This window comes from Rhinoraja longicauda, chromosome 14 (genome assembly GCF_053455715.1).
Source record: "Rhinoraja longicauda isolate Sanriku21f chromosome 14, sRhiLon1.1, whole genome shotgun sequence".
Lineage (NCBI taxonomy): Eukaryota > Metazoa > Chordata > Chondrichthyes > Rajiformes > Arhynchobatidae > Rhinoraja > Rhinoraja longicauda.
In genome coordinates this window covers 144,429-171,567 of record NC_135966.1, presented here as the reverse complement: position 1 = coordinate 171,567, position 27,139 = coordinate 144,429, and the positions used below count along the sequence as shown (strand labels likewise).

The 27,139-nt window shown below is 45.0% G+C and overlaps 1 protein-coding gene across 4 annotated transcripts in view; it reads left to right on the top strand.

The window, feature by feature from the left end:
* The window catches only part of kdm3b (lysine (K)-specific demethylase 3B), a 99,194-nt gene that overhangs the window by 6,783 nt on the left and 65,272 nt on the right, over positions 1-27,139 (top strand). For 3 of the 4 annotated variants that reach the window (XM_078411264.1, XM_078411263.1, XM_078411261.1), the window contains exons 2-7: positions 12,383-12,550; positions 13,205-13,318; positions 18,612-18,714; positions 25,035-25,159; positions 25,657-25,788; positions 26,946-27,042. In XM_078411264.1, coding sequence (XP_078267390.1) covers positions 12,383-12,550; positions 13,205-13,318; positions 18,612-18,714; positions 25,035-25,159; positions 25,657-25,788; positions 26,946-27,042 — 739 coding nt within the window. The remainder of the gene's footprint in view (positions 1-12,382; positions 12,551-13,204; positions 13,319-18,611; positions 18,715-25,034; positions 25,160-25,656; positions 25,789-26,945; positions 27,043-27,139) is intronic. The other variant, XM_078411262.1, reaches the window with a different exon arrangement.

The window sequence follows — 27,139 nt, the reverse complement described above, 5'->3', positions numbered from 1 at the left end:
TGAGCATTCTTTCCAACTAAGATCAAAAGACCATAAGAGATAGGAGTAGAATTAAGCCATTCAGCCCATCAGGTCTATTCTGCCATTCAATCATGGCTGATCTATCTCTCACTCCTAGCACCATTCTCCTGCCTTCTCCCCATAACCTCTGACACCTGTACTAATCAAAAATTTATCCATCTCTGTCTTAAATATATCCATTGACTTTGCCTCCACAGCCTTCTGTGGCAAAGAATTCCACAGATTATCACCATCTGAATAAAGAAATTTCTCCTTATCTCCTTCCTAAAAGAACGTTCTTTAATTCTGAGGCTATGACATCTCATCCTAGACTCTCCCACTAGTGGAAACATCCTCTCCACATCCACTCTATCCAATCCTTTCACTATTCTGTACATTTCAGTGAGGTCCCCCTCATTCTTCTAAACTCCAGCAAATATTGGTCCAGTGTTGTCAAACGCTCATCATAGGTTAACCCACTCATTCCTGGGATTATTCTTGTAAACCTGCCCTGGACTCTCTTGCAGAGCCAGCACATCCTTCCTCAGATATGGTACCCAAAATTGCTCACAATATTCCAAATGCGGCCTGACCGGTGCTTTATCGAGCCTCAGTATTACATCCCTGTTTTTCTATATCAGCTCTCTCAAAATAAATGCTAGCATTGCGTTTGCTTTCTTTAATACTGATTCAACTTGCAGATTAACTTTTTGGGAATCCTGCACCAGCACTCCCAAGTCCCTTTGCACCTCCAATTTCTGGATTCCCTCCCCATTTTTTCTGGATTTCTCTCCCCATTTTTGCCCCCAAAAAGGCCAAAAACAAAAAAGGCACAAAAAAAAAGGCAATACAGGGAGAAAAGATGAGGTATGAGGGTAAACTAGCCAATAATATAAAGGAGCATAGTAAAAGCTTTTTTAGGTATGTGATGAGGAAAAAAATAATCAAGTCAAATGTGGATCCCTTGAAGACAGAAGCGGGGAATTTATTATGGGGAACAAAGAAATGGCAGATGAGTTGAACTGGTACTTTGGATCTGTCTTCACTAAGGAAGATACAAACAATCCCCCAGATGTTCTAGTGGCCAGAGATCCTAGGGTGACGGAGGAACTGGAGGAAATCCACATTAGGCAGGAAAAAGTTTTGGATAGACTGATGGGACTGAAGGCTGATAAATCCCCAGGGCCTGATGGTCTGCATCCCAGGGTACTTAAGGAGGTGGCTCTAGAAATTGTGGATGCATTGGTGATCATTTTCCAATGTTCTATAGATTCAGGATCAGTTCCTGTGGATTGGAGGGTAGCTAATGTTATCCCACTTTTTAAGAAAGGAGGGAGAAAGAAAACAGGAAATTATAGACCAGTTAGTCTGACATCAGTGGTGGGGAAGATGCTGGAGTCAATTATAAAAGACAAAATTGCGGAGCATTTGGATAGCAGTAACAGGATCGTTCTGAGTCAGCATGGATTTACGAAGAGGAAATCATGCTTGACTAATCTTCTGGAATTTTTTGAGGATGTAACTAGGAAAATTGACAGGGGAGAGCCGGTGGATGTGGTGTACCTCGACTTTCAGAAAGCTTTCGACAAGGTCGCACATAGGAGATTGGTGGGCAAAATTAGAGCACATGGTATTGGAGGTAGGGTACTGACATGGATAGAAAATTGGTTGACAGACAGAAAGCAAAGAGTGGGGATAAATGGGTCCCTTTCAGAATGGCAGGCAGTGACTAGTGGGGTACCGCAAGGTTCGGTGCTGGGACCGCAGCTATTTACAACATACATCAATGTTGGATGAAGGGATTAAAAGTACCATTAGCAAATTTGCAGATGATACAAAGCTGGGTGGCAGTGTGAACTGTGAGGAAGATGCTATGAGGTTGCAGGGTGACTTGGACAGGTTTCGTGAGTGGGCGGATGCATGGCAGATGCAGTTTAATGTGGATAAGTGTGAGGTTATCCACTTTAGTCAAGTCAAGACAAGTCAATTTTATTTGTATAGCACATTTAAAAACAACCCACGTTGACCAAAGTGCTGCACCTGATTAGGAAAAAAAAAAAGAAACATACAGTGGCAGGCAGCCAAACACAACGGCGCGGCCATCTTGAACAAAATGTTTAACTAAAGCAGAATGGTGGAAGGCCCCGCGGCCGAGCCGCACCGGGCGCTGTTCAGTCCCGCGGCCGAGCCGCGCCGGGCGATGGAAGGCCCCGCGGAAGAGACCTAAAAAAAAAAGAAAGATTCCCCCCCCCCACCCACATACCCACCCACCCTCACCACCCCCACCCACCCTCACCGGGGTCACAGTCTTAGAATAAGACTTTAAACACAGTCTTTACAATTTTTGGTGAGAAGGAACTTTTTCACCCAGAGAGTTGTAAATTTGTGGAATTCTCTGCCACAGAGGGCAATGGAAGCCAAATCAATGGATGGATTTTAGGAGAGAGTTAGATAGAGCTCTAGAGGCAAGTAGAATCAAGGGATATGGGGAGAAGGCTGGCACGGGTTATTGATTGTGGACGATCAGCCATGATCACATTGAATGGTGGTGCTGGCTCGAAGGGCCGAATGGCCTCCTCCTGCACCTATTTTCTATATTTCTATACTACCTGCCCCTCTACCTAAAGCTTTCAATTCCCTCATCCGCCAGGGCCCAATCTCCGCTGCCTGCATGTGATCCTCCCATTCCCTACATATCCATGTGCCTTCCTAAAGGTTTCTTCAATACCACTATCGTATCTACGCCCACCACCAGCCCTGGTAGCCTATTCCAGGCATCAATCGCACTCTATTGCCCTGCACATTTTTTTAATATAATGCCCTTACGACTTATAGCTATGATCAATATTCTGGTAAACCTCTTCTGCACAGACCTCAAAGTGGTAAGAATAGGAAGGCAGATTATTATCTGAATGGTGTCAAGTTAGGAAAAGGGAACGTACAACGAGATCTGGGTGACCTAGTGCATCAGTCACTGAAAGTAAGCATGCAGGTACAGCAGGCAGTGAAGAAAGCCAATGGAATGTTGTCCTTCATAACAAGAGGAGTTGAGTATAGGAGCAAAGAGGTCCTTCAGCAGTTGTACAGGGCCCTAGTGAGACCGCACCTGGAGTACTGTGAGCTCCATTTTAGTCTCCAAATTTGAGGAAGGATATTCTTGCTATTGAGGACGTGCAGCATAGGTTTTCTAGGTTAATTCCCGGAATGGCGGGACTGTCATATGTTGAAAGACTGGAGCGACTAGGCTTGTATACACTGGAATTTAGAAGGATGAGAGGGGATCTTATCGAAACGTATAAGATTATTAAGGGGTTGGATACGTTAGAGGCAGGAAACATGTTCCCAATGTTGGCGGAGTCCAGAACTAGGGGCCACAGTTTAAGAATAAGGGGTAGGCCATTTAGAACGGAGATGAGGAAAAACATTTTCAGTCAGAGAGTTGTGAATCTGTGGAATTCTCTGCCTCAGAAGGCCGTGGAGGCCAATTCTCTGAATACATTCAAGAGAGAGCTAGATAGAGCTCTTAATGATAGCGGAGTCAGGGGTTATGGGGAGAAGGCAGGAACAGGGTACTGATTGAGAATGATCAGCCATGATCACATTGAATGGCGGTGCTGGCTCAAAGGGCCGAATGGCCTACTCCTGCACCTATTGTCTATTTAGAAAATAATCTATGCCATTATTCCTATTACCAAAATGCATGCCTCCACTCTTTGCTGCACCATATTCCATCTGCCACTTCTCTGCCCACTCTCCCAACCCATCCAATTCCTTCTGCAGACTCCCTACTTTCTGTACACCACCTGCCCTTCCACCTATTTTCATATCATCCGTAAACCTGGCCACAAATCCTTCAATCTCCTCATCCAAATTATTGATATACAACATGAGGAGCAGCAGCCCCAGCGCCGAACCCTGCGGAACTCTGCTAGTCACTTAAAGCCAACCGAAAAAAGCACCCTTTAATGCCAATCTTTGCCTCCTGCCATCCAGCCAACCTGATGTCCATTGCTAGCAACTGCTCTTTGATACCATGGGCTCTCATCTTCCTTAGCAGCCTCCCATGTGGCACCTTATCAGAGGCTTTCTGAAAATCTAGGTACATCTATTGACTCCTTTGTCCTGCTAATAACTTCTTCAAAGAATTCCAGCAATTTTGTCAGGCAAGACCTCCCCTTCACAAGGCCATGCTTACTTTTGCCTATTTTATCGTGAACTTCTAAGTACTCCGTAACCTCAACCTTTATAATGGAATCTAAACTCTTACCAAACACCCAAGTCAGACTAACCGTCCTACAGTTCCCACTGTTCTGCTTTGCTCCCTTCTTGTGCAGCGGGTTACTTAATGGAATCTTTCCAACAGTAGGATGAGCAAAGCTGAAAACAATACTCCATGTGCAGCGTCACCAATGTCTTGTACAGCTATAACATCCTATCTTAAATTCATGGAGTCATAGAGTATTACAGAACGGAAACAGGCCCAACAACCCAACTTGGCCGTGCCAACCAAGGTGACCCATGTACGTTACTTCTACCTGCATGTGTTTGGCCCCTATCCCTCTAAACCTTTCCTATTCATGTGCTTGTCCACTTGTCTTAAATGTCATTGTAGTACCTGCCTCATCTACCATCTCCAGCGGCCTGTTCCATATACCCACCATGCCTTGTGTGAAAATGTTGCTCTCAGATTCCTATTAAATGTTTCCCCTCTCACCTTAAACCTATGTTCTCTGGTTCTTAATTCCCCCACTCTGGCTAAAAGACTGCACTCACCCTGTCCATTCACTCATTATTTTATACATCACTAGAAGATCACCCCACACCTTCCTGCGTTCCAAGGAATAAAGTCCTAGCCTGCTCAACCTCTCTCTATAGCTCAGACCTTCAAGTCCTGGCAACATCCTCGTACATCTTTGCTGCACTCATTCTAGCTTAATAACATCCTTCCTATAACAAAGTGACCAAAACTGAACATAATACTCCAAAGGTGGCCTCTCTAATGTTGCTCAATTGAGACATCCCAACTTCTATGTGTAGGTAGATGCTGATTTGCACCGAAGATAGACACAAAATGCGGGCGTAACTTCAGTGGGACAGACTCGTTTCCTCTCCCCTGGCTCAGTCTGAAGAAGGAGTCTTGACCCGAAACGTCACCCATCCCTTCTCTCCAGAAATGCTGCCTGTCCCGCTGAGTTGCTCCAGCACTCTGAAACGTCACCTATCCATGTTCTCCAGAGATGCTGCCTGATCCGCTGAGTTACTCCAGCATTTTGTGTCTACCCCAAATATTCCTCCTGAGACAGGATATAAATATAAAAATTATATCATTAAGACTAATGTTTCTACTTTGTTTTAATGTTGTGGAAATATTTTGGTTCATAATTGTTTTGTTTTCCAAGTTGAATGCATCACTGGTTTGGCACTAGGATGGCATGATGGAGCACCAGCTGGTGATGCTGAATCGTGGCTCCAAGGATGTGAATTTGATCCTGATCTTGAGTGCTGTCTCTGGAGTTTGTGCCCTGTCCTTGTGACTGCGCTGCGTGCGTGTGCTTGTTCAGAGCTCTGATTTCTCCAGAGATCAGTTGCTTGTAGATGCAGAAAATTGCCCCTTAATGGAAAGTAAGTCGCAAAATTTTCAAAGGGAAGTTGACGTGTTTGTGAGTGCAAATTGATTGTAGGCCTCAGGGTGTTTTGTGCTGTGCAGGATAGACCCAGTGTGTAGGATAGTGCTATTGTACGGGGTGATCACCGGTTGGCATGGACTTGGTGGGGCGAAGGGCATGTTTCCGCATTGTATCTCTAAACTAAACATAATCAACAAATTAGAAACCTCGGCTTCAGCAAAGTTATTTGAACAAGCAATAGACTTTTTTAAAGAATAGAATCTGAATGTAATGTGAGGAAATTTCAGGCAAAGTGATATAGAGGTAATAAATGAATGGCTTTTCTAAACATCTTATACTTATTATTTCATTAAATTAAAAATGTTTGTTATGAAATGGTTATTTAAGAACACTTTAGGTGGATGAAGATAAAGAAATGGAATCTAGGGAGAGGATTCGAGGAATTTTAACTAGTGGGGTGAAGAGAAAGCGAATGCAATAAGTGACCAGGATGAGATTTTGTTAATAGAGTCTTACTGCGCGGAGTTCGGCCGTGCTGACCAAGATGCCCCACATAAGCACTACTGTTTGCTGGGAACACAGTGCTGGAGTAAGTCGGACTGATCCCAGTCTGAAGAAGGTTTTCGCTGAGTTGCTCCAGCACTTTGTGTTTCACTTGCTTGTTAATTTTCTAGTATATCCATAAAGTTCGATTGTTCTTTGATGGAATACTACAGCCATGCATTCACCAAAGTGCTGGAGGAACTTAGTAGGTTGGCCAGCATCTGAGAAGGGACATGGACAGACGATGTTTCAGGTCTGGAGCCTTCAGGTTGTTGGAGTGGGAGGGTGGAGGCTGGAAAAGGGATAAATGTTAGGTGGATACAGGTGGTGGTGGTGGTGGGGGGGGGGGGGGGGGTTAATCACAGATGTGTGGAGACGTTGACAAAGACTAGAGATGAAAATGGGACAAGAGTGTCTGATAAGGAAAGAGGACAGGTGAAATGTAAAGCTAGGCAGATGGATATGGGTGGAGAAGAGTGGATAAAAAGATAAATGGAAGTCCCAAACTAGGAGCAGATGGTGGAGGAAAAGGAACAGAGTGATGGGGGTGGTGGGGGCAATGTGTGCATTGTGGGGGGGGGGAGAGTAAAAGAAGAGTGTGTGGCGGCTCCCAAGGGTCGGGCCATACCACTACCGACCCCTCGGCACGGGAATGGACCAGTCCAGGGGGGCGGTCCGGTACTAGAGATATAAGGACAAGGTTTTGGGCGCGAAGCCATTCCGGCAGACTCGATCCGTCTGATAACCGACTATTAAACCCTTAACGCCCCCAAAATACCTGGCTCCTTGCCTTTATTTCGGGCCTCTACCGACGCGCCACATTGGTGACCTCGACGGTCCATTCTTATTATGATGGGCACAAGAGCAAAAGCCGACCGCCCGTCCAGCTCGCAGGCCGACCAGGCCCCAGCTGTCGACGCGGTAGGCATCAAGCTCCCGACCTTCTGGACCACCCGGGCTCGCGTTTGGTTTTACCAAGCGGAGGCCCAGTTCCAGCTGCGGGGCATCACATCCGATGACACCCGTTTCTTCCACCTGGTGGGAGCCCTTGACCAGGACGCGGCCGAAGAGGTAACGGAGTTCCTCCAGGACCCCCCGACCCACGATAAATATGAAGCCCTTAAGGAGCTGCTGCTCCAAACCTACGGGCTAACCCGAATGGAGCGGGCCGAAAGGCTCCTCCACATGCCAGGCCTCGGTGACCGGCGCCCATCTAGCCTCCTGAAGGAGATGGTCGCGTTACTCGACGGGCACAGACCGTGCCTGATGTTTGAATACACGTACCTGCACCTGCTGCCGGCCGACATTCGCCTGCAGCTCACCGACGCCTCCTTTGCAGACACCCGGGCCCTCGGCAGGCGCGTGGACACGCTGTGGGTGGCGCGCCGTGATGACGTCAGCGCACTAAGCGTCACTACAGCAGCGCCCGATTTTCTCCGGTCGGGCGGGGGAGCTGTGGAAGGAGTGACAGCTATGCCCCGGAGGCCTGCGAGATTGCCCCCGGTGGCCATTGCGGGTCCTGCACCCGCACATGCACCTGCAGTCCCACACCAGCAGGCTCCAGCCAGCACCAGCAGGAGGTACTGGTGTTATTACCACCAGCGCTGGGGGGCGGCAGCCCGACAATGCCGGCAGCCGTGCACGTTCCTGGGAAACGCCGGGGCCGGCTGCCAATAGTCCCCGCGGCGGCCGGCCAGATTCACCGCCTCTTCACCTGGGATCGGCGCTCCGGGGGCCGCTTCCTCGTGGATACCGGGGCAGAGCTGAGCGTCCTGCCCCCTTTGCCGCTGGACATTCGTTCTGGGAAGCGGGGGCCCATCCTCACCGCGGCAAACGGGAGCCACATTCAGACTTATGGCGTCCGCACGGTCCACATCGTTTTCGGCGCCAGTCATTTCACTTGGCAGTTCACGATCGCCGACGTCTCCCAGCCGTTGCTCGGGGCTGACTTTCTGCGGGCTCATTCTCTCCTCGTGGATGTCAGGCAGCAGCGCTTGGTCCACTCCGCCACAATGAAGCCCATTGCGCTGCGGCTGAATGAGCCCATTATACGCCCGCTGTCGTCCATGGACTCCCAAGCATGGGGTGTTTATAACAACTACCGGCCCACCCCTCCACGCACGAGCACGCCGACTGCCGCCTGAGAAGCTACGCCTGGCACGACAGGAGTTCCGCACGATGGAGTCCTTGGGGATCGTCCGCCCTTGCAACAGCCCATGGGCATCCCCACTCCACATGGTCCCCAAGGCAAACGGGTGCTGGAGACCTTGCGGGGATTATCGGCGGCTGAACGTCGCTACCGCCGAGGACCGATACCCCGTGCCCCACATCCAGGACTTCAACGCCCATTTGGCTGGGGCCACGATATTCTCGAAGGTGGATCTGGTGCAAGGTTACAACCAGATCCCGGTCCACCCGGAGGATGTGCCCAAGACGGCAATCATCACGCCGTTCGGACTCTACGAGTTCGTACGGATGCCGTTCGGCCTCAAGAACGCCGCGCAGTCATCCCAACGATTAATGAACGGCGTGTGTCACGGGCTGGATTTCCTGTTTGTCTACCTTGATGACATGTTGGTAGCCAGCCGCTCGCAGTAGGAGCACTGTGCCCACCTCCGGCAGCTCTTTCAGCGGCTCAGCGAGCACGGGTTGGCTATAAACCTCGCCAAATGCCGCTTTGGCGTGGCCACAATCGACTTTCTCGGCCACCGTGTGTCCTCGCAAGGCGCGGTTCCCCTGCCGGACAAAGTAGACGCCATCCGCCGGTTTCCCCGTCCGTCCTCGGTGCGTGGCCTGCAGGAGTTCGTCGGCATGGTGGCCTTTTATCACCGGTTCCTGCCATCCGCGGCCCACATCATGCGGCCGCTATACGAGCTGCTGGCGGGCAAGCGTAAGAACGTCGTATGGACCGACGAGGCGGTAACAGCATTTGACGACGTAAAGGAGGCCCTGGCTCGGGCTGTGCTGCTGGTTCACCCACGGGAGGATGCCCCGACAGCCCTTACGGTGGACGCCTCAGAGTTGGCGGTTGGTGCCATACTGGAGCAACTGACGGACGGGGGTTGGCGCCCCCTGGCCTTCTTCAGCCGGCACCTCAACAACGGTGCTCATCTCCTCGGACCGGGGGCCACAGTTCACCTCCGAGCTGTGGTCGGCCATGGCCCACCTGTTGGGCGTGCGGCTGCATCACACCACGGCTTATCACCCGCAGGCAAACGGCCTGGTGGAGAGGTTCCACCGGCAGCTGAAGACAGCGCTGAAGGCGCGACTCTCCGGCCCCGACTGGATGGACGAGCTACCATGGGTCTTGCTGGGCATCCGGACTGCGCCCAAGGAGGACCTGGCTTCATCGTCAGCGGAGCTCGTATACGGGTCCCCGCTCACGGTGCCCGGGGAGTTCGTGCCCTCGTTGCCGGGGCGAGAGGAACCGCCCTCATCCACCCTACAGCGCCTCCGAGAGCGAGTTGGCAAGCTCGCACCCGTGCCGACGTCCCGCCATGGGACATTCCGCCCTTACGTGCCATCGGCCCTCCGGGACTGCGCCTTTGTGTTCCTGCGCCGTGACGCCCACCGGACGCCACTCCAGAGGCCGTATGAGGGCCCGTACCGGGTGCTGGAGCACGGACAGACAACTTTTATCTTGGACATGGGGGGCCGACCGGAGGCCGTGTCAATTGACCGCCTGAAGCCGGCCCACTTAGACATTGACCAGGTTGCCCAGCCTCGGCCACGAGGTCGCCCACCCTTCCGGGACCCACCACCTGTCCCTCCAACTGTGCCTCCGCCGGCCCCTCTGTCGACCGATTACCGTACGCAGTCTGGTCGGGTTGTGCGACCACCAGTGCGCTTTGTGCCTCCGGTTCTGGGGGGGTGGGGGGGTCCTGTGGCGGCTCCCAATGGTCGGGCCATACCACTACCGACCCCTCGGCACGGGAATGGACCAGTCCAGGGGGGGCGGTCCGGTACTAGAGATATAAGGACAAGGTTTTGGGCGCGAAGCCATTCCGGCAGACTCGACCCGTCTGATAACCAACTATTAAACCCTTAACGCCCCCAAAATACCTGGCTCCTTGCCGTTATTTCGGGCCTCTACCGACGCGCCACAAGTGGTCATATTTGAAATTTGAGAATTCAATATTCATCTTGTTGAGGTGTAGGTTTTCCAAGCAGAAACTGAAGTGGCTGTTCCTCCAATTTGCCCCCACAGATTTCCCTGGAGATCCATATGTATGCCCATTTCTCTCCACAAATGCTGCCTGGCCCACTGAGTTCATCCAGCACTTCAACAAAATCTATTTATGTAGTTCTAAACAGTGTTAAAACTTGGAATTTCCTAAAACTGCCATTTTGAGAAATCTTTATCATAAGATCATCTGATAGAAGCAGCATAAGGCCATGAAATCTACTCCGCCATTCAATCATGGCTGATCCATCTCTCCTTCCCAGACCCATTCTCCTGCCTTCTCCCCATAACCTCTGACACCCGTACTAATCAAGAATCTATCTATCTCTGCCTTAAAAATATCCACTGACTTGGCGTCCACAGCCTACTGTGGCAAAGAATTCCACAGATTTACCACCCTCTGACTAAAGAAATTCCTCCTCATCTCCTTCCTAAAGAAACATCCTTTAATTCTGAGGCAAAGACCTCCAGTCCTAGACTCTCCCACTAGTGGAAACATCCTCTCCACATCCACTCTCTCCAATTGTTTTCACTATTTGGTAAGTATGTGAATAGGAATTAGAGGGATATGGGCTAATTGTGGGCAGTTAGAACTAGCTTAGATTGGGCATCTTTGTCAGCATGGACAGATTGGCTCAAAGGACTTTTCATGCTATTATAATGCCGTATTATTTTTGGAAAAGTGAAGTACATTTGAGGAATGTCATTTGAAGAGTGTAAAATTTACCAATTGTCCAGGTTTGTAATTTTCATTTTCAACTCAATAAGTTTATTAATGATCTTCCGGAAAGAGCTTGCCACCCTGATCAATTCAAGACTCCAGACCCTCCAGTTTTACATTTATATCCCTGCCATTGCAAACCTGAAAAGGTATGAACAACTCCCGCCCTCACTTAACCTGCATCCCAGATCAAACATTTAAAAAAAATTAATTTGTCTTTCCCCCTCACCCTGCTCCCCATTCCAAAATTGTCCAACCTCTCCTTGTGGTTAAAATAGTACCTGCTGCGATCTTTTCTTACATTTCAAGCATGTTAATATTGTGCTTGTGTCGGAAGGAACTGCAGATGCCGGTTTAATCCGGCGATAGACACAAAAAGCTGGTGTACCTCAGTGGGACAGGCAGCATCTCCGGAGAGAAGATTCTGAAGAATGGTCTCGACCCGAAACGTCACCCATTCCATCTTTCCAGAGATGCTGTCTGTCCCACTGAGTTACTCCAAAAGAAAAGCTGTACATGTGGATTAACTGTCAACAGTATTAAATGGAGAATAACCGATTTGACATTTTGGATGTTTTTATCTTTCAGATTATTTTGTGATTGTCTGGTAATTTATCCCAATCATGGCTGATATATTACATGTATGACCATAGACAATAGGTGCAGGAGGAGGCCATTCGGCCCTTCGCGCCAGCACCGCCATTCACCGTGATCATGGCTGATCACCTACAATCAGTATCCCGTTCCTGCCTTCTCCCCATATCCCTTGACTTTGCTATCATTAAGAGCTCTATCCAACTCTCTCTTGAAAGCATCCAGGGAATTGGCCTCCACTGCCTTCTGAGGCAGAGAATTCCACAGCTTCACAATTCTCTGAGTGAAAAAGTTTTTCCTCATCTCCGTTCTAAATGGCCTACCCCTTATTCTTAAAATGTGGCCGTTGGTTCGGGACTCCCCCAACATTGGGAATATGTTTCCTGCCTCCAGCGTGTGCAATCCATTAATAATCTTATGTTATTTGTTATTATTGTTCAGTCTTTCATTACAACCTGGGCTCAAAATGTTAACTTGACTTTGCTCACCGACAATTGCTCCATTAATATCTGAGATTTCCATCAATTGTAGCTTCTTTCTGCCCTTACTTTTTTTTACTGTTAATTCATTGTGTGAATGGTTTCCTTAGTGTGAAAATGGCTGAATGTGCAGTGTTTATATTGTGTGTTCTTCACTTGGCAAACGTAGATCCGATTTGCATTGAAATGAAATTCACAATTGTGAGATTGTCGTTTCAATTACTTTGTGTTGCAGGTTTACGTTGAATTTGATGATCCTCGGTGGAAGAAGCACGCCTGGGTGAAAGTTTATGCTGAAGACGTCCTTGTTTTCCTTGTGGAGCACACTGTGGTGTGGGCCCCTAGGATAGAGCCGGTCGCTCCACAGGGAGGACGGATTCATGCTAACCAGTGGCCTGCATTGGTAAGAAAATTAGAATAATGTTCTAATGCTTGTGTTTTCTGCATTATTGACTAACCCTGCTGGTGGTTGAACTGTTATAAAAACAGCATTCGTGTTCTCACTTTATTTGAGACCACTGAACTGGAGGCTATTAGTTTCTAAGGTAGACACAAAATGCTGGAGTAACTCAGCGGGTCAGGCAGCATCTCAGGAGAGAAGGAATGGGTGACGTTTCAGGTCGAGACCCTTCTTCAGACTGATGTCAGGGGAGGGGGCGGGACAAAGATAGGATGTAGACGGAGACAGGAAGACTAGTAGGAGAACTGGGAAGGGGGAGGGGATAGAGAGGGAAAGCAGGGACCATCTGAAGTGGGAGAAGTCAATGTTCTGTTTGTGGATTTTGGGGATAAGGTAAAAACGGGCCGTGCAGGGCTGGGGAACGATAAGGTTGGAGGCTTTCGGGGGCAGAGAGCTGGAAGAGATGAGTTCAGTAATGGTGTTGGAGATTAAGGCCTATTAGTTTATAGTTACCTTTGATTTGTTTACACGTTGCCTGGCTCGGTTGCTGTTTTTGATGGTAAATGAAAGCTAAACACATGACAACAATTTATCTATCGGGTGCTTGCATGACCCTTTTGTCATCTGTGATTAACTTACTTGGTTTTATATTTGCAGACCTACAAGGCACTAGTGGATAAAATAGGCTTGGGATCAATTGTTCCTGTTGAATTCTTTGGTGACAGAGTGAAGAATTTTGCCACTGATGGTGCCACCCTTCACTTGTTTAAGGTAATTTTTGTTTCCTTTATTTTCTATTTTCATTGAATGTAAATAATCAAGTCACCTAATTCCAGTGTCTAAGCTCTTGAAAGGAATAGATAGGGTAAATACACAGCACCGTTTAGCCAGAGTGGGGGAATCCAGAACTAGAGGGTATAAATGTGAGGTGTGTGTGTGTGGGGGTGTGTGGTTTAGTAGGAACCTGCGGGGCAACTTTCTTTACACAAAGGTTGGTGGGTGTAGGGAACAAGCTGCCAGACAAGGTAGTTGAGCCAGGTACTATCACAACATTTATGAAACATTTGGACAGGTACTTAGATAGGTTAGGTTTGAAGGATATGGACGAAACGCAGGCAGGTGGGACATGTGTTGATGGGGCATGTTGGTCGGCATGGGCAGGTTGGGCCGAAGGGCCTGTTTCCACACTATGATTTCAGTTTTAGTCTAATTCTGTAATGGCATCACAACCTTAAATCATAATATTTAATACATAAATTATTATGGGAAAGATTTTTTAGTTCAGCACTATATTCCAACTTTGATTATAAATAGTAAATATGTCTAATACTCTTCATAATTCTCCATCTACTGTAATAGTTTTGTGTGAGTCACAATTTGGATTTTTAATGATAAAAGGCTTTGTTTCCTTGTATTCATGCAAATTGTGCACTACTTATTTGAATATGCGTTTCAATTTTAATTTGTAACGCTAATGTAAAATTTGACCTTATTTCCTGTTGAAATCTGCCTAAATCAAAACGTTGACTGGGCAGGTTTTGCTCAGTATAACAGTGAATCCGGCACCAATCCCTGTGGCACGCCATGGTCACAGGCTTCCATTGAAACATAGAAAATAGGTGCAGGAGTAGGCCATTCGGCCCTTCGAGCCTGCACCGCCATTCAATATGATCATGGCTGATCATCCAGCTCAGTAGCCTGTACCTGCCTTCTCTCCATACCCCCTGATCCCTTTAGCAAAAAGGGCCACATCTAACTCCCTCTTAAATATAGCCAATGAACTGGCCTCAACTACCTTCTGTGGCAGAGAATTCCACAGACTCACCACTCTCTGTGTGAAGAAATGTTTTCTCATCTCGGTCCTAAAAGACTTCCCCCTTATCCTTAAGCTGTGACCCCTGGTTCTGGACTCCCCCAACATCGGGAACAATCTTCCCGCATCTAGCCTCTCCAACCCCTTAAGAATTTTATATGTTTCTATAAGATCCCCCCTCAGTCTTCTAAATTCCAGCGAGTACAAGCCCAGTCTATCCAGTCTTTCCTCATATGAAAGTCCCGCCATCCCAGGGATCAATCTGGTGAACCTTTCAGTCTGGTGAACCTTTCCGACCTTCCAGTCGGAAAAACAAACCTTTTTGCCACCTTCTGATACTAAGCTAATTTTATATCCAATTAGCTAGCTCATCCAAGATCCCATGTACATAGATAGTCTTCAGTCTGTGGGGCCAGAAATGGGTAGTTCCTGGAATTTTCTTTGCATTCAATGTTAAAGGAAGAGATCAACAAACTATTAGTAAAACTGGATTGGGAAAGAGTAGTGGTTAAGAGAAGGAGCTCAGGATTTCAGATGCAATGAGAGAACTTTATCAGAATGATCATCCAATCAACCATTAACTAGTTATTGTTAAGATGATAGCATTGATATATAGTGCCCTCGTTAATGTTTGGGACAAAGACCCATCATTTATTTATTTGCCCCTGTACTCCACAATTTGAGATTTGTAATGGAAAAAAATCACATGTGGTTAAAGTGCACATTGCCAGATTTTAATAAAGACCATTTTTGTACATTTTGGTTTCACCGTGTAGAAATTACAGCAGTGTTTATGCATAGTCCCCCCATTTCGGGGCACCATAATGTTTGGGACACAGCAATGTCATGCAAATGAAAGTAGTTCATTACTTTGTAGTTTAGCATTTTGTTGCACATCCTTTGCATGCAATGACTGATGAAGTCTGCGATTCATGGACATCACCAGTTGCTGGGTGTCTTCTCTGGTGATGCTCTGTCAGGCCTGTATTGCAGCCATCTTTAGCTTATGCTTGTTTTGGGGGCTAGTCCCCTTCAGTTTTCTCTTCAGCATATAAAAGGCATGCTCAATTGGGTTCAGAGTGGGTGATTGACTTGGCCACTCAAGAATTGACCATTTTTTAGCTTTGTAAAACTTCTTTGTTGCTTTAGCAGCATGTTTGGGATCATTGTCTTGCTGTAGAATGAACTGCCGGCCAATGAATTTTGAGGTATTTGTTTGAACTTGAGCAGATAGGATGTGTCTATCCACCAGAATTCATTATGTTACTACCATCAGCAGTTGTATCATCAATGAAGATAAGTGAGCCAGTACCTTCAGCAGCCATACATGCCCAGGCCATAATACCCCCAACACCGTGTTTCACAGATGAGGTGGTATGCTTTGGATCTTGGGAAGTTCTTTCTCTCCTCCATACTTTGCTCTTGCCATCACTCTGATATAAGTTCATCTTCGTCTCATCTGTCCTCAAGACCTTTTTCCAGAACTGTGGTTGCTCTTTTAAGTACTTCTTGGCAAACTGCCAGCTGGCCATCCTATTTTTGCGTCTAACCAGTGGTTTGCATCCTGCAGTGTAGCCTCTGTATTTCTGTTCATGAAGTCTTCTGCAGACAGTGGTCATTAACAAATCCACATTAGTAAGCTCACTAGTGCTCTTTCTTCCTAATAATGTTCCAAACAGTTGATTTTGCTAAGCCTAAGGTTTGGCTGATGTCTCTAACAGTTTTATTCTTGTTTCTCAGTCTCATAATGGCTTCTTTGACTTTCATTGGCACAACTTTGGTCCTCATGTTGATAAACAGCAATAAAGGTTTCTAAAGGTGATGGAAAGACTGGAGGAAAGACTAGGTTCTGAGAGCTCTCTTATACCTTCATTAAGGAGGCAATTAAACACAACTGAGCAATTATAAAGACCTGTGAAGCCATGTGTCCCAAACATTATGGTGCCCTGAAATGGGGGGACTATGTATAAACACAGCTGTAATTTCTACATGATGAAACCAAAATGTATAAAAATGGCCTTTCTTAAAATCTGACAATGTGCACTTTAACCACATGTGATTTTTTTTCTATCACAAATCTGAAATTATGGAGTACAGAGGCAAATAAATAAATGATGGGTCTTTGTCCCAAACATTATAGAGGGCACTGTGGATATCTTGTACAGAAGTAGCTTGGGACCTTTGGCAGTGATGTAGAAGTTGGCGAATTACATGTTTGGAGTAGTTACTATGTTTTTCATAGAAAACAACGTAGAATGGATAAGGGAGAGCCAGTGGATGTGGTGTATCTGGACTTTCAAAAAGCCTTTGACAAGGTCCCACACAAGAGATTAGTATGCAAAATTAGAGTACATGGTATTGGGGGTAGGGTATTGACATGGATAGAGAACTGGTTGGCAGACAGGAAGCAAAGAGTAGGAATTAATGGGTTCTTTTCAGAATGGCAGGCAGTGACTAGTGGGGTGCTGCAATGCTCCGTGCTGGAACCCCAGTTGTTTACAATATATATTAACGATTTAGATGGGATTAAATGTTACATCTAAGTTTGCGGATGACATAAAACTGGTTGCAGTGTGAGCTGTGAGAACGATGCTATGAGGTTGCAGGGTGACTTGGATAGATTGGGTGAGTGGGCAGATGCAGTATAATGTGGATAAATGTGAAGATTATCCACATTGGTGGCAAGAACAAGAAAGCAGATTATTATCTGAATGGTGTCAGGTTAGGAAGGGGAGGTGCAACGAGACCTGAGTGTCCTTGCACATCAGTCACTGAAAGTAAGCATGCAAGTACAGTAGGCAGTGAAGAAAGCAAATAGCATGTTGCGAAATAGCGAATAGCGAAAGGGTTTGAGTATAGGAGCAAGGAGGTCCGACTGCAGTAGTACAGGGCCCTGGTGAGACCACACCTCAAGAATTATGTGCAGTTTTGGTCTCCTAATTTGAGAAAGGACATTATTGCTATTGAGAGAGTGCAGCGTAGGTTCACCAGGTTAATTCCCGGGATGGCAGGACTGCCGTATGATGAAAGAATGGGTCGACAGGGCTTGTATTCACTGGAAGGATGAGAGGGTTCTTATAGAAACATATAAAATTCTTAGAGGATTGGATAGGGCAGATGCAGGAAAAATGTTCCCAATGTTGGGGAGTCCAGAACCAGGGGTCACAGTTTAACAATAAGGGGTAAGCCATTTAAGACTGAGATGAGGAAAAACTTTTTCACCCAGAGAGTTGTGAATCTGGAATTCCCTGCCACAGAAGGCAGTGGAGGCCAATTCACTGGATGTTTTCAAGAGAGAGTTAGAAGAATTAGCTCTTAGGGCTAAAGGAATCAAGGGATATGGGGGGGAAAGCCGGAACAGGGTACTGATTTTGGATGATCAGCCATTATCATATTGAATGGCGGTGCTGGCTTGAAGGGTCGAATGGCCTACTCCTGCACCTATTTCTCTATGTTAACAAATGGAGATGAAAGCCATGGAGAGTTTTGATAGAAGGAGCATCTGTTCCAGAGGACCTCACTTTAAGATAGTGAGGTGATGTGAGCAGAAAAAATATCCTGGACTGCACTGGTTGTAAGGGTAGAGAAACAGATTCAAGCATACATTTTAAGAGGATTACATTTATTTAATAGGGAAATAACTTCATGGCCTCACAAGTAAAAAGCCAGAGTTTGGGAATAATTAGTTCTTTCAAAGAGTCATCTCGTGTCATTGTTTGCACAATTTTGTTTGTCAATTCTCCCATTGAAATGTCTTGAAGTTGTCTTTTTTTAAACTTTCTTCTAATGCTCTTTATCTTCAATAGTTAATCTTTTCATTTTACAATTCAGCACAAGGGCCCATTGGGTTCTCTTCAGGGTTGTTGAGTGACTCGTGCCTCAAATGTTTTCAACCATAATCCTTATGACTAAAGTCTAGGGGTTTAGTGAACTAAAGTGGAGTGAACTGTCTGACTTTTTATTTGTTGAAACCATGATGCAAACCTGATGTGACTGAAGATGGAATCAATGTAGCCAGCGAAGAATGTGCAAGAAGTTTTGTTGATTAATAATTATATTATGTGTACATACGTGAATAGTAAAAGTGTTGGTGCCTTTAGAAGCCTCTTTTAAGTACAAACCTGCCAAATGCAGATTACTGAAAAGATTGCTGTTACTCGAAATATTTAATTTCTTTGCCCATATTTGAAAACATATGTTCTTTTCTTTTATCTTCATGTCACCTATAATATTTATATTTACCGTTTGAAGGAGGATTCTGACAGTCAGAATCCAATTGTTCAGGAAAATCTAAAGCTCCAGGAAGCAGTGAAGTCTTGGATAAAAGAGAAGAAGATTCAAGAAATCATTAGAGGTATTGTAGGCAAATTATATCTTTATTCTACCATGATTTTTTAACTTTAAACAAACCATATTGGAAACACATTTCTCATTATTTTTTGCAAACTGTTACCAATAGTGCAAACTAGTTTTATTTTTAATTTATTTAGCTCAAATGCAGTTGTACATATTTTAATCATAAATAATTACTTCGTTTTTGGTATGTATTGTTCATTTATTTCACAAGTCAGGGTGGTAAATTGATCCGAAAGTTCTCCTTAGATAGGATCATAGTGATCATGGCCAGTTATGCACGGTCACCAGCTGTTTTTGTGGCTGCACAGCTCCAACAGTCCGACTGGAAGTAATTGTCAATGCTGCAGTTCTTCTGTGAGTTGCAGTGGGCTACAATCGGTGACTTGACTGCAGCGACAGAAAGTAAGGCCTGTCCACAGACAGACTCGATGCTTTCCAACATCGCACAAGTTGTCAGAAAGCCCCTGTGCCCTCTCTGAAATAATTGAAAAAAAGCTATTGAAATTTTAAAGAAATATTTATTGGTATTGCTATTGGTTCATTTTTGTCATGTAGGTACAGTGAAAACTTGTTTGTGTGCCAGTTAAATCATATACACGAGTACAATCGAGTCATACACAAATACAACAGGTAGTGCAAAGAGAAAAATATAGTGTTGTCGCATTATAGTGTTACAGTTACAGAGAAAATGCAGATTAAAATGTGCAAGGCCCATAATGAGGTTGGTTGGGAGATTGAGACTACTTCCTAGCTACTGGGAGGTCCACTCAGTAGTCTGAAAACAGTGGGGAAGAAGCTATTCATAAATATGCTGGTACTTGCTTTCAAGCTTTTGTATCTTCTGCCTAACAGGAGAGGTTCTGGACTTCAGCAAGGCCTTTAATAAAGTTCTGCATAGTAGGTTCTGGAATGGTGTCCGTTATTGCCAATTGTCTGCTGTAACCGAGTACGGTATTATCATTGTCTATAGTTGAAACAAAGAACTGCAGATGATGGTTAATATACAAAAGGACACAAAGTGCTGGAGGAACTCTATAGGTCAGGCAGCATCTCTGGAGAACATGGTGGTTAGGTGATGTTTGAACCCTTCTTTAGACTGATTCATTTTGCGGAGTTACTCCAGCACTTGGTGTCATTATGCTTTGTGTCAGCACCAGCAAGCCCATCTTCACCAGCTGCTGTACAGTCTGTTTGAGGCGGGTATTGTTGCGGCTTGGAATTATAGTGCTGAAGGTGGAGCTAAAGTCAATAAGTAGTAGTCTGATGGAGGTGCCTTGCTCCGGCGATGTGTGTGGGTCAGTGAGTGGGGGACTGCGGTGGACCTGTTGCAACCAAAGGCAAACTGCAGTGAATCCGGGCTGTCTGTGAGACTGGAGTTAATCTGTGCCATGACCAGCCTCTCAAATCGATACGGTGTCACACATCAGGCTGCTGGGGAAGATGAGAGGCCACTGTATTAAAGGGAAGATACAAGCACGGATAGTGGGTTGGCTGGATAGCAGAAGGCAAAGTTGCAATAAAAGGCGCTTTTTGAAGTTGGTTGCCAGTGACTAGTGGAGTTCCGCAAGGGTCGGTGGTTGGGCCCGCTTCTTTTCACGTTAGAAACATAAGCATAGAAAAATAGGTGCAGGAGTAGGCCATTCGGCCCTTCGAGCCAGCACTGCCATTCAATATATTCATGGCTGATCATCTAAAATCAGTACCCCGTTCCTGCTTTTTCCGCATATCCCTTGATTCCTTTAGCCCTAAGAACTAAATCTAACTTGAAAAACATCCAGTGAATTGGCCTCCACTGCCTTCTGTGGCAGAGAATTCCACAGATTCACAACTCTCTTGGTGAAGAAATGTTTCCTCATCTCGTTGTGTTGTAATGATTTGGATAAGGGGATTGAAGGCTTTGTGACCAAGTTTGCAGATGATGCTAAGATAGGTGGTGGAACAGGCAGTGTAGAGGAAGCAAGGACTCTGCAGAAGGACTTGGACAGGTTCGGAGAGTGGGCAGAGAAGTAGTAGATGAAATTCAGTCTTGCAATGTGCAAAGTCATGCACTTTGGTAATAAGAATTAAGGTGTTGATTAATTTGTAAATAAGAATAAGTGGGTTAGCATGTGATGAGCGTTTGACAGCACTGGGCTTCTACTCACTGGAGTTTAGAAGTTGATGGGGAACATCATTGAAAGGCATGGACAGAATGGATGCTTCCACTGGTGGGAGAGTCTGGGACCACAGTCTCAGAATTAAAGGACGTTAAAGACATGCTGATAGTATTTTAGTAGCTAACCCTTGTGGTTGGCCTGATTGAAGTCCTCTGCTATTATGAACAAGCTACTTTGTTTTAATGGTATTGGTAGCGGTATGTAGTTCATTGTGCAAACTTAGCATCAGCATGGAATGGGACGTAGACTGCTGTCAGGATAGATGAAGTGAATTTGTGCAGCAGGTACTTCACAGTTAGCTTCCAAGTACAGGGAATAGGATTTTGTTCGGACACCATGAGGAGTTGATTAGGATGCACAACCATCTGCCCCTAATCTTACCAGAGGACGCCATGCAGTCTAGTGAAGTGAGAAGCGCTCAGGTTATATCGCACAGAAGCAAGGAGTTTGATAACAACTGAACTAAAGAAGTGAATGTCCAATTTTGATTGATTTACAAGATTCTGAATCAGAAACATGGCATAAGGAACAACAACCCATGTAACATTCTCTCAGCTTCACAAAGCAGTAGTAATGAATTGGGAAGTTAGCTCTGATCCAAGGATGCGGAGGCCTTATAAACTGGAAAGAACGAATTAGTGGGCAGATGGTTGTAGTGGGAAAGAAATAATGGGTCTGCGATGGTAATAGATATCAGAGGCCTAGGTTAAGATGGAAAAATGGCTACATGTGACTTTTGGCCATCAAGACCAAACTGAAAGTGAGGGCATTGAACTGCCATGAGCAATCATTTCCATCTTCTCTGTACCTGTTTAGCCCAGTAACAATAACTCGGATGCCACACAATTTGAACTGGTGATATTGTGACATTCAATAGTCTAGAGGCAGGACATATGTTCCCGATGTTGGGGGAAGTCCAGAACCAGGGGCCACAGTTTAAGAATAAGGGGTAGGCCCTTTAGAACGGAGGTGAGGAAAACCTTTTTCACTCAGAGTTGTGAAGCTGTGGGACTCTGCCTCAGAAGGCAGAGGAGGCCAATTCCCTGAATGCTTTCAAGATAGAGTTGGATAGAGCTCTTAATGACAGAGGAATCAAGGGATATGGGGAGGGCAGGAATGGCTTACTGATTGGATGATCAGACATGATCATGGTGAATGGCGGTGCTGGCTCGAATGGCCTACTCCTGCACCTATTGTCTATTGTCTTTTGCCTATAACTGCATCAGAGCGAAGAAGACTGAAATATGTCTGATCTGGACAGGACTTTTGAGCGGTACTGTATCTGGAGGGGACTTGGAGAGGAATGAATCTTGGAAATAGGATTTAACTACTGACTGTATCCTGGAGTGGCAAGAAAACCCGGGATCATTGAGAGATTCTACAACCTACAGTTGCAGGGAATGACCCCGAGTTGAGATTCTGAGAACAAAGAGAAACCATAAATTTAACTGAGACTGAATGGATTCTCAATGTCTGGTATTTCAATCAAATGTCATTGAGCCACTGAAGGGCGTTTTAGCTCCTAAATCTGCTATGAATCTTCAGCCAATTGTGCTGTTCAGATTTTTTTGATATGGTATCCACTTTTTGAAACTGAACTACAGATGTATATCAGTTCTCGCACAATATCCACGTATTCAATCCTAATCTGAAAACTCTGTTCCATTATTAATACATTGTAGGCTGCCGTGAAGAAGGAAATGGCAGACGAGTTGAACCGGTACTTTGGATCTGTCTTCACTAAGGAAGATACAAGCAATCTCCCAGATGTTCTAGTGGCCAGAGATCCTAGGGTGACGGAGGAACTGAAGGAAATCCACATTAGGCAGGAAATGGTGTTGGGTAGACTGATGGGACTGAAGGCTGATAAATCCCCAGGGCCTGATGGTCTGCATCCCAGAATACTTAAGGAGGTGGTGCTAGAAATTGTGGATGCATTGGTGATCATTTTCCAATGTTCTATAGATTCAGGATCAGTTCCTATGGATTGGAGGGTAGCTAATGTTGTCCCACTTTTTAAGAAAGGAGGGAGAGTGAAAACGGGAAATTATAGACCTATAATTAGACCAGTTAGTCTGACATCAGTGGTGGGGAGATGCTGGAGTCAATTATAAAAGACGAAATTGCGGAGCATTTGGATAGTAGTAACAGGATTGTTCCGAGTCAGCATGGATTTACGAAGGGGAAATCATGCTTGACTAATCTTCTGGAATTCTTTGAGGATGTAACCAGGAAAATTGACAGGGGAGAGCCGGTGGATGTGGTGTACCTTGACTTTCGGAAAGCCTTTGACAAGGTTCCACATAGGAGATTAGTGGGCAAAATTAGAGCACATGGTATTGCAGGTATGGTACTGACATGGATAGAAAATCTGTTGACAGACAGAAAGCAAATAGTGGGGATAAATGGGTCCCTTTCAGAATGGCAGGCAGTAACCTACTCATTCCTGGGATCATTCTTGTAAACCTCCTGTGGATCCTCTCCAGAGACAGCACATCCTTCCTCAAATATGGTGACCAAAATTGCTCACAATATTCCAAATGCGGCCTTACCAGCGCCTTATAGAGCCTCAACATTACATCCCTGTGATTGTATACAAGCCCTCTTGAAATAAATGCTAGCATTGTTTGCTTTCTTTACTACTGATTCGACTTGCAGATTAATTTGTGTAGGAAAGAACAGCAGATTCTGGTTTAAATCAAAGATAGACAAAAAGCTGGAGTAACTCAGCGGGACAGGCAGCATCTCTGGAGAGAAGGAATGGGTGACGTTTTGGGTTCTCTCCTCACAACTGAAGCTCTCCATCCCAGGAAACATCTAGTCTAATCCCCTCTATACATTCTCCTGTGCAGTCACACCCTTCCTTTAATGTGGCACCATATCTGCACTCAGAACACCATCTCTGACCAAGCCAAACTTTATAAACTTGCACCATATCCTTCCGGCTCTTATATTATATGCCCTGGGTAATAGAGGCCAGTATTCCACTTGCCTTTGTTGTTTGACCAACCTATCTAGCTGTGCTGCCCGCTACAGGGATCTTTGGCTTGTACACTGAAGTGAATGTTCCTCAATACCTCCAGGAGCCCAACCATTTCCGCCCCAGATGATTGGAAAATTGCCAATATTACCCCGCTGCACAAAAAGAGAGCAAGGCAGAATAGTGGGAACTATAGGCCGGTTGGTCTGACTTCAGTGGTTGGTAAGATTTTAGAGTCCACTATAAAGGATGAGGTTACGGAGTACTTAGAAGTTCACGATAAAATAGACCGAAGTCAGCATGGCTTTGTCAAGGGGAGGTCTTGCCTGACTAATTTGCTGGAATTCTTTGAATAAGTAAATAGGACAGACAAAGCAGAGTCAGTAGATGTTGTTTACTTGAACCCGGTCGAACATCTCTGGAGTGACCTCGAAAATAACTGTGCATCGTCCCTCCCCATCTAACCTGACAGAGCTTGAGAGGATCTGCAGAGAAGAATGGGAGAAATTACCCAAATGCAGGTGTGCCAAGCTTGTAGCGTCGTACCCAAGAAGACTTGAGGCTGTAATCGCTGCCAAAGGTGCCTCAACAAAGTACCGAGTAAAGGGTCTGAATACTTATGTAAATGGGATATTTCAGTTATTTTTTAAATTATTTTGCAAACATTTCTGAACACCTGTTTTCGCTTTTTTAATGATGGGGTATTGTGTGTAGATTGATGATAAAAAAAAAAAGAATTTAATCCATTTTAAAATAAGGCAATAATGTAGCAAAATCTGGAAAAAGTGAAGTGGTCTGAATACTTTCTGAATGCACTGTATGCATACACAATTACAAAGGGATAGATGGCAGGAAGCTTTACTCCATGCGGCATCAAAAATTATAGGGAACCCAGGTTTAGGATAAGGTGGGAGAGGTGTAGAAGGGATCTGAGAAAGAACTCTTTCCATGGAGGTTAATTGAATTCTAAAACGTATTGCCTGGGTGGTCGAGGGAGACACTCTGCAACCTTTTTAAAGTGGTATCGTGTTGAGTATATGAATCATCACAGCATCAAGAGCTGCAAACCAAGTGTTCTTAAATTAGATTAGAATAGATAAATACTTGATGGTTAACATTTTTAATGGATTTTGTGCGTATAACCATGTCACTTTAATTTTGTTATACTGTTTTACCTGTTAGGTCCATACAGTTTGCAAGGGCACAGGGTGAAGATCTACCAACCAGATTCCTCAGAAGAGTGGATTCTTGCAGTCGTTGCACATCATGACCCAAGTACAAGCACCATGGTGGTCACAACAGAGCAGGTATAATATGGTGCTAGCTTTAAACATATGGACTTGATTTATAGTAGGCTTCTATGGAGATGCTCCAAATTTGAATTTTGGCATTGTTAAAGACAAATTAATTTTCTTCGCTGGAGTTGAGTGTTGAGGACATTTGATTATCATGAGGGGTATAAGAAAGGGTTTATAAAGTAAATTATGTTGGCATTAAAGAAACCCTTGATCACATCAAGATTTGGTGGAAATTGTAGATTATGTTGGCATTAAAGAAACCCTTGATCACATTAAGACTTAGTGGAAATTACATTTTTAAGCCAGCAAAATGATAAATTGAATCAATAAACATAATAGTTTTTAAATTACCTGTCATAATCTAGAGTTATATTGAATGTTTTGTTATGCTTAATAAAACATCAAGTCATTGACAGTTGTCGAATGTGTTTGAGGGAGAGGGAGAAGGATAAAGTATAATTATTCAGTAAATTTGCTTGCATATTTCTACATGTCGTCCTTAATAGGAGCAGCTGAGAAAGACTATTGATCTGATGCAAATTTACATCACACTTGTGGATGAGACACTCCAATTAGTGAAAGGGCAAACTGGGATACCATGTAAAAGCTCTGGGACAAATGAGAGCAATACATCAATGGTGAGTGTTATGCAGGGTCCTCTATTTTCTGTTATTAGGCCTGTAGCCTTGCATAAAGTGAAGACCTTGTCCTATGCTTTTGCTGTTTATTGAAGCATAGGGAAGTAATATTAAAACTTCTTCCTGCACATGATGAATTTTTGGTTTCCCTGTCCACATCCGGTCACTCTTTCATACAAGACATAGGTTTTAACTATTCCACCCATTGGAGAAGAGTCCAATCCTGACATGTCACCTATCCTGGTTCTCCAGAGATGCTGCCTGCCCTGCAGAGTTACTCCAATACTTTGTCCTCTTTTGTAAACCAGCATCTGCAGTTCCATGTTCTGACATCATAATGACTTTGCTGATATATCATTTAATAATTTTAAAGGGAAGATCATTTAATTTGACCTAATTGGTCTTAAGACAGAAAATTATTTCCCAAGAAAAAGGAAAGCTTGTTTGAGGTTGATCGTGAATGCTCCTTACATTCTCTATTTTCTGGGAGTGTGATTTGACCGGCTGCCTCTTATTTAGAGAAAGTGACAGAGAAAGGAAACATTGAATATAGTGCAGGAGTAGGCCGCTCGACTCTTCGTTCAACATGATCACGGCTGATCATCCAAAATCAGTACGCATTCCTGCTTTCCCCCATATCCCTGGATTCCGTTAGCCCTAAGAGCTATATTTAACTCTCTCTTGAAAACATCTTGTGAATTGGCCTCCACTGCCTTCAATGGCAGAGAATTCCACTGATTCACAACTCTCCGAGTGAAAATGTTTTTCCTCATCTCAGTCTTCCCTACCCATTATTCTTAAACTGTGCCCATGGGTCTGGACTCCCCTAACATTGGGAACATTTTTCCTGCATTTAGCCTGTCCAATCCCTTAAGAATTTTATGTTTCTATATCCTCTCTCATCCTTCTAAATTCCAGTGAATATAAGCCCAGTCGACTCATTCTTTCATCAAATGACAGTCTTGCCGTCCCAGAATGAACCTGGTGAATCTATGCTGCACTCCTTCAATATCAATGTCTTTCCTCAACTCCCTCAATAGCAAAAATGTCCTTCCTCTCATGTTTCATCTATTCAATAATTCTTTTTTGCTTGTGAAGTATCATTGACATATTTTTGAGGAAAGTACTGGTCATTGTGAATATTTTCAAATCAACAGGTTGCTCAAAAGCAAGCTTCTCAAAACTCTCGGAATAGGCGGAAGAAAGCTGAAGGCAGTCCACCTTACAGCCCAATCAAGGAACCTGATGAGAAAGGTAGGCAAGAACCTTCTGAAAATAACTATAGTGATCAAATTGAACATTTTTGTTACTGATATTGGTGGAGGGAAGGTGGGACATACTTTGTCAAATA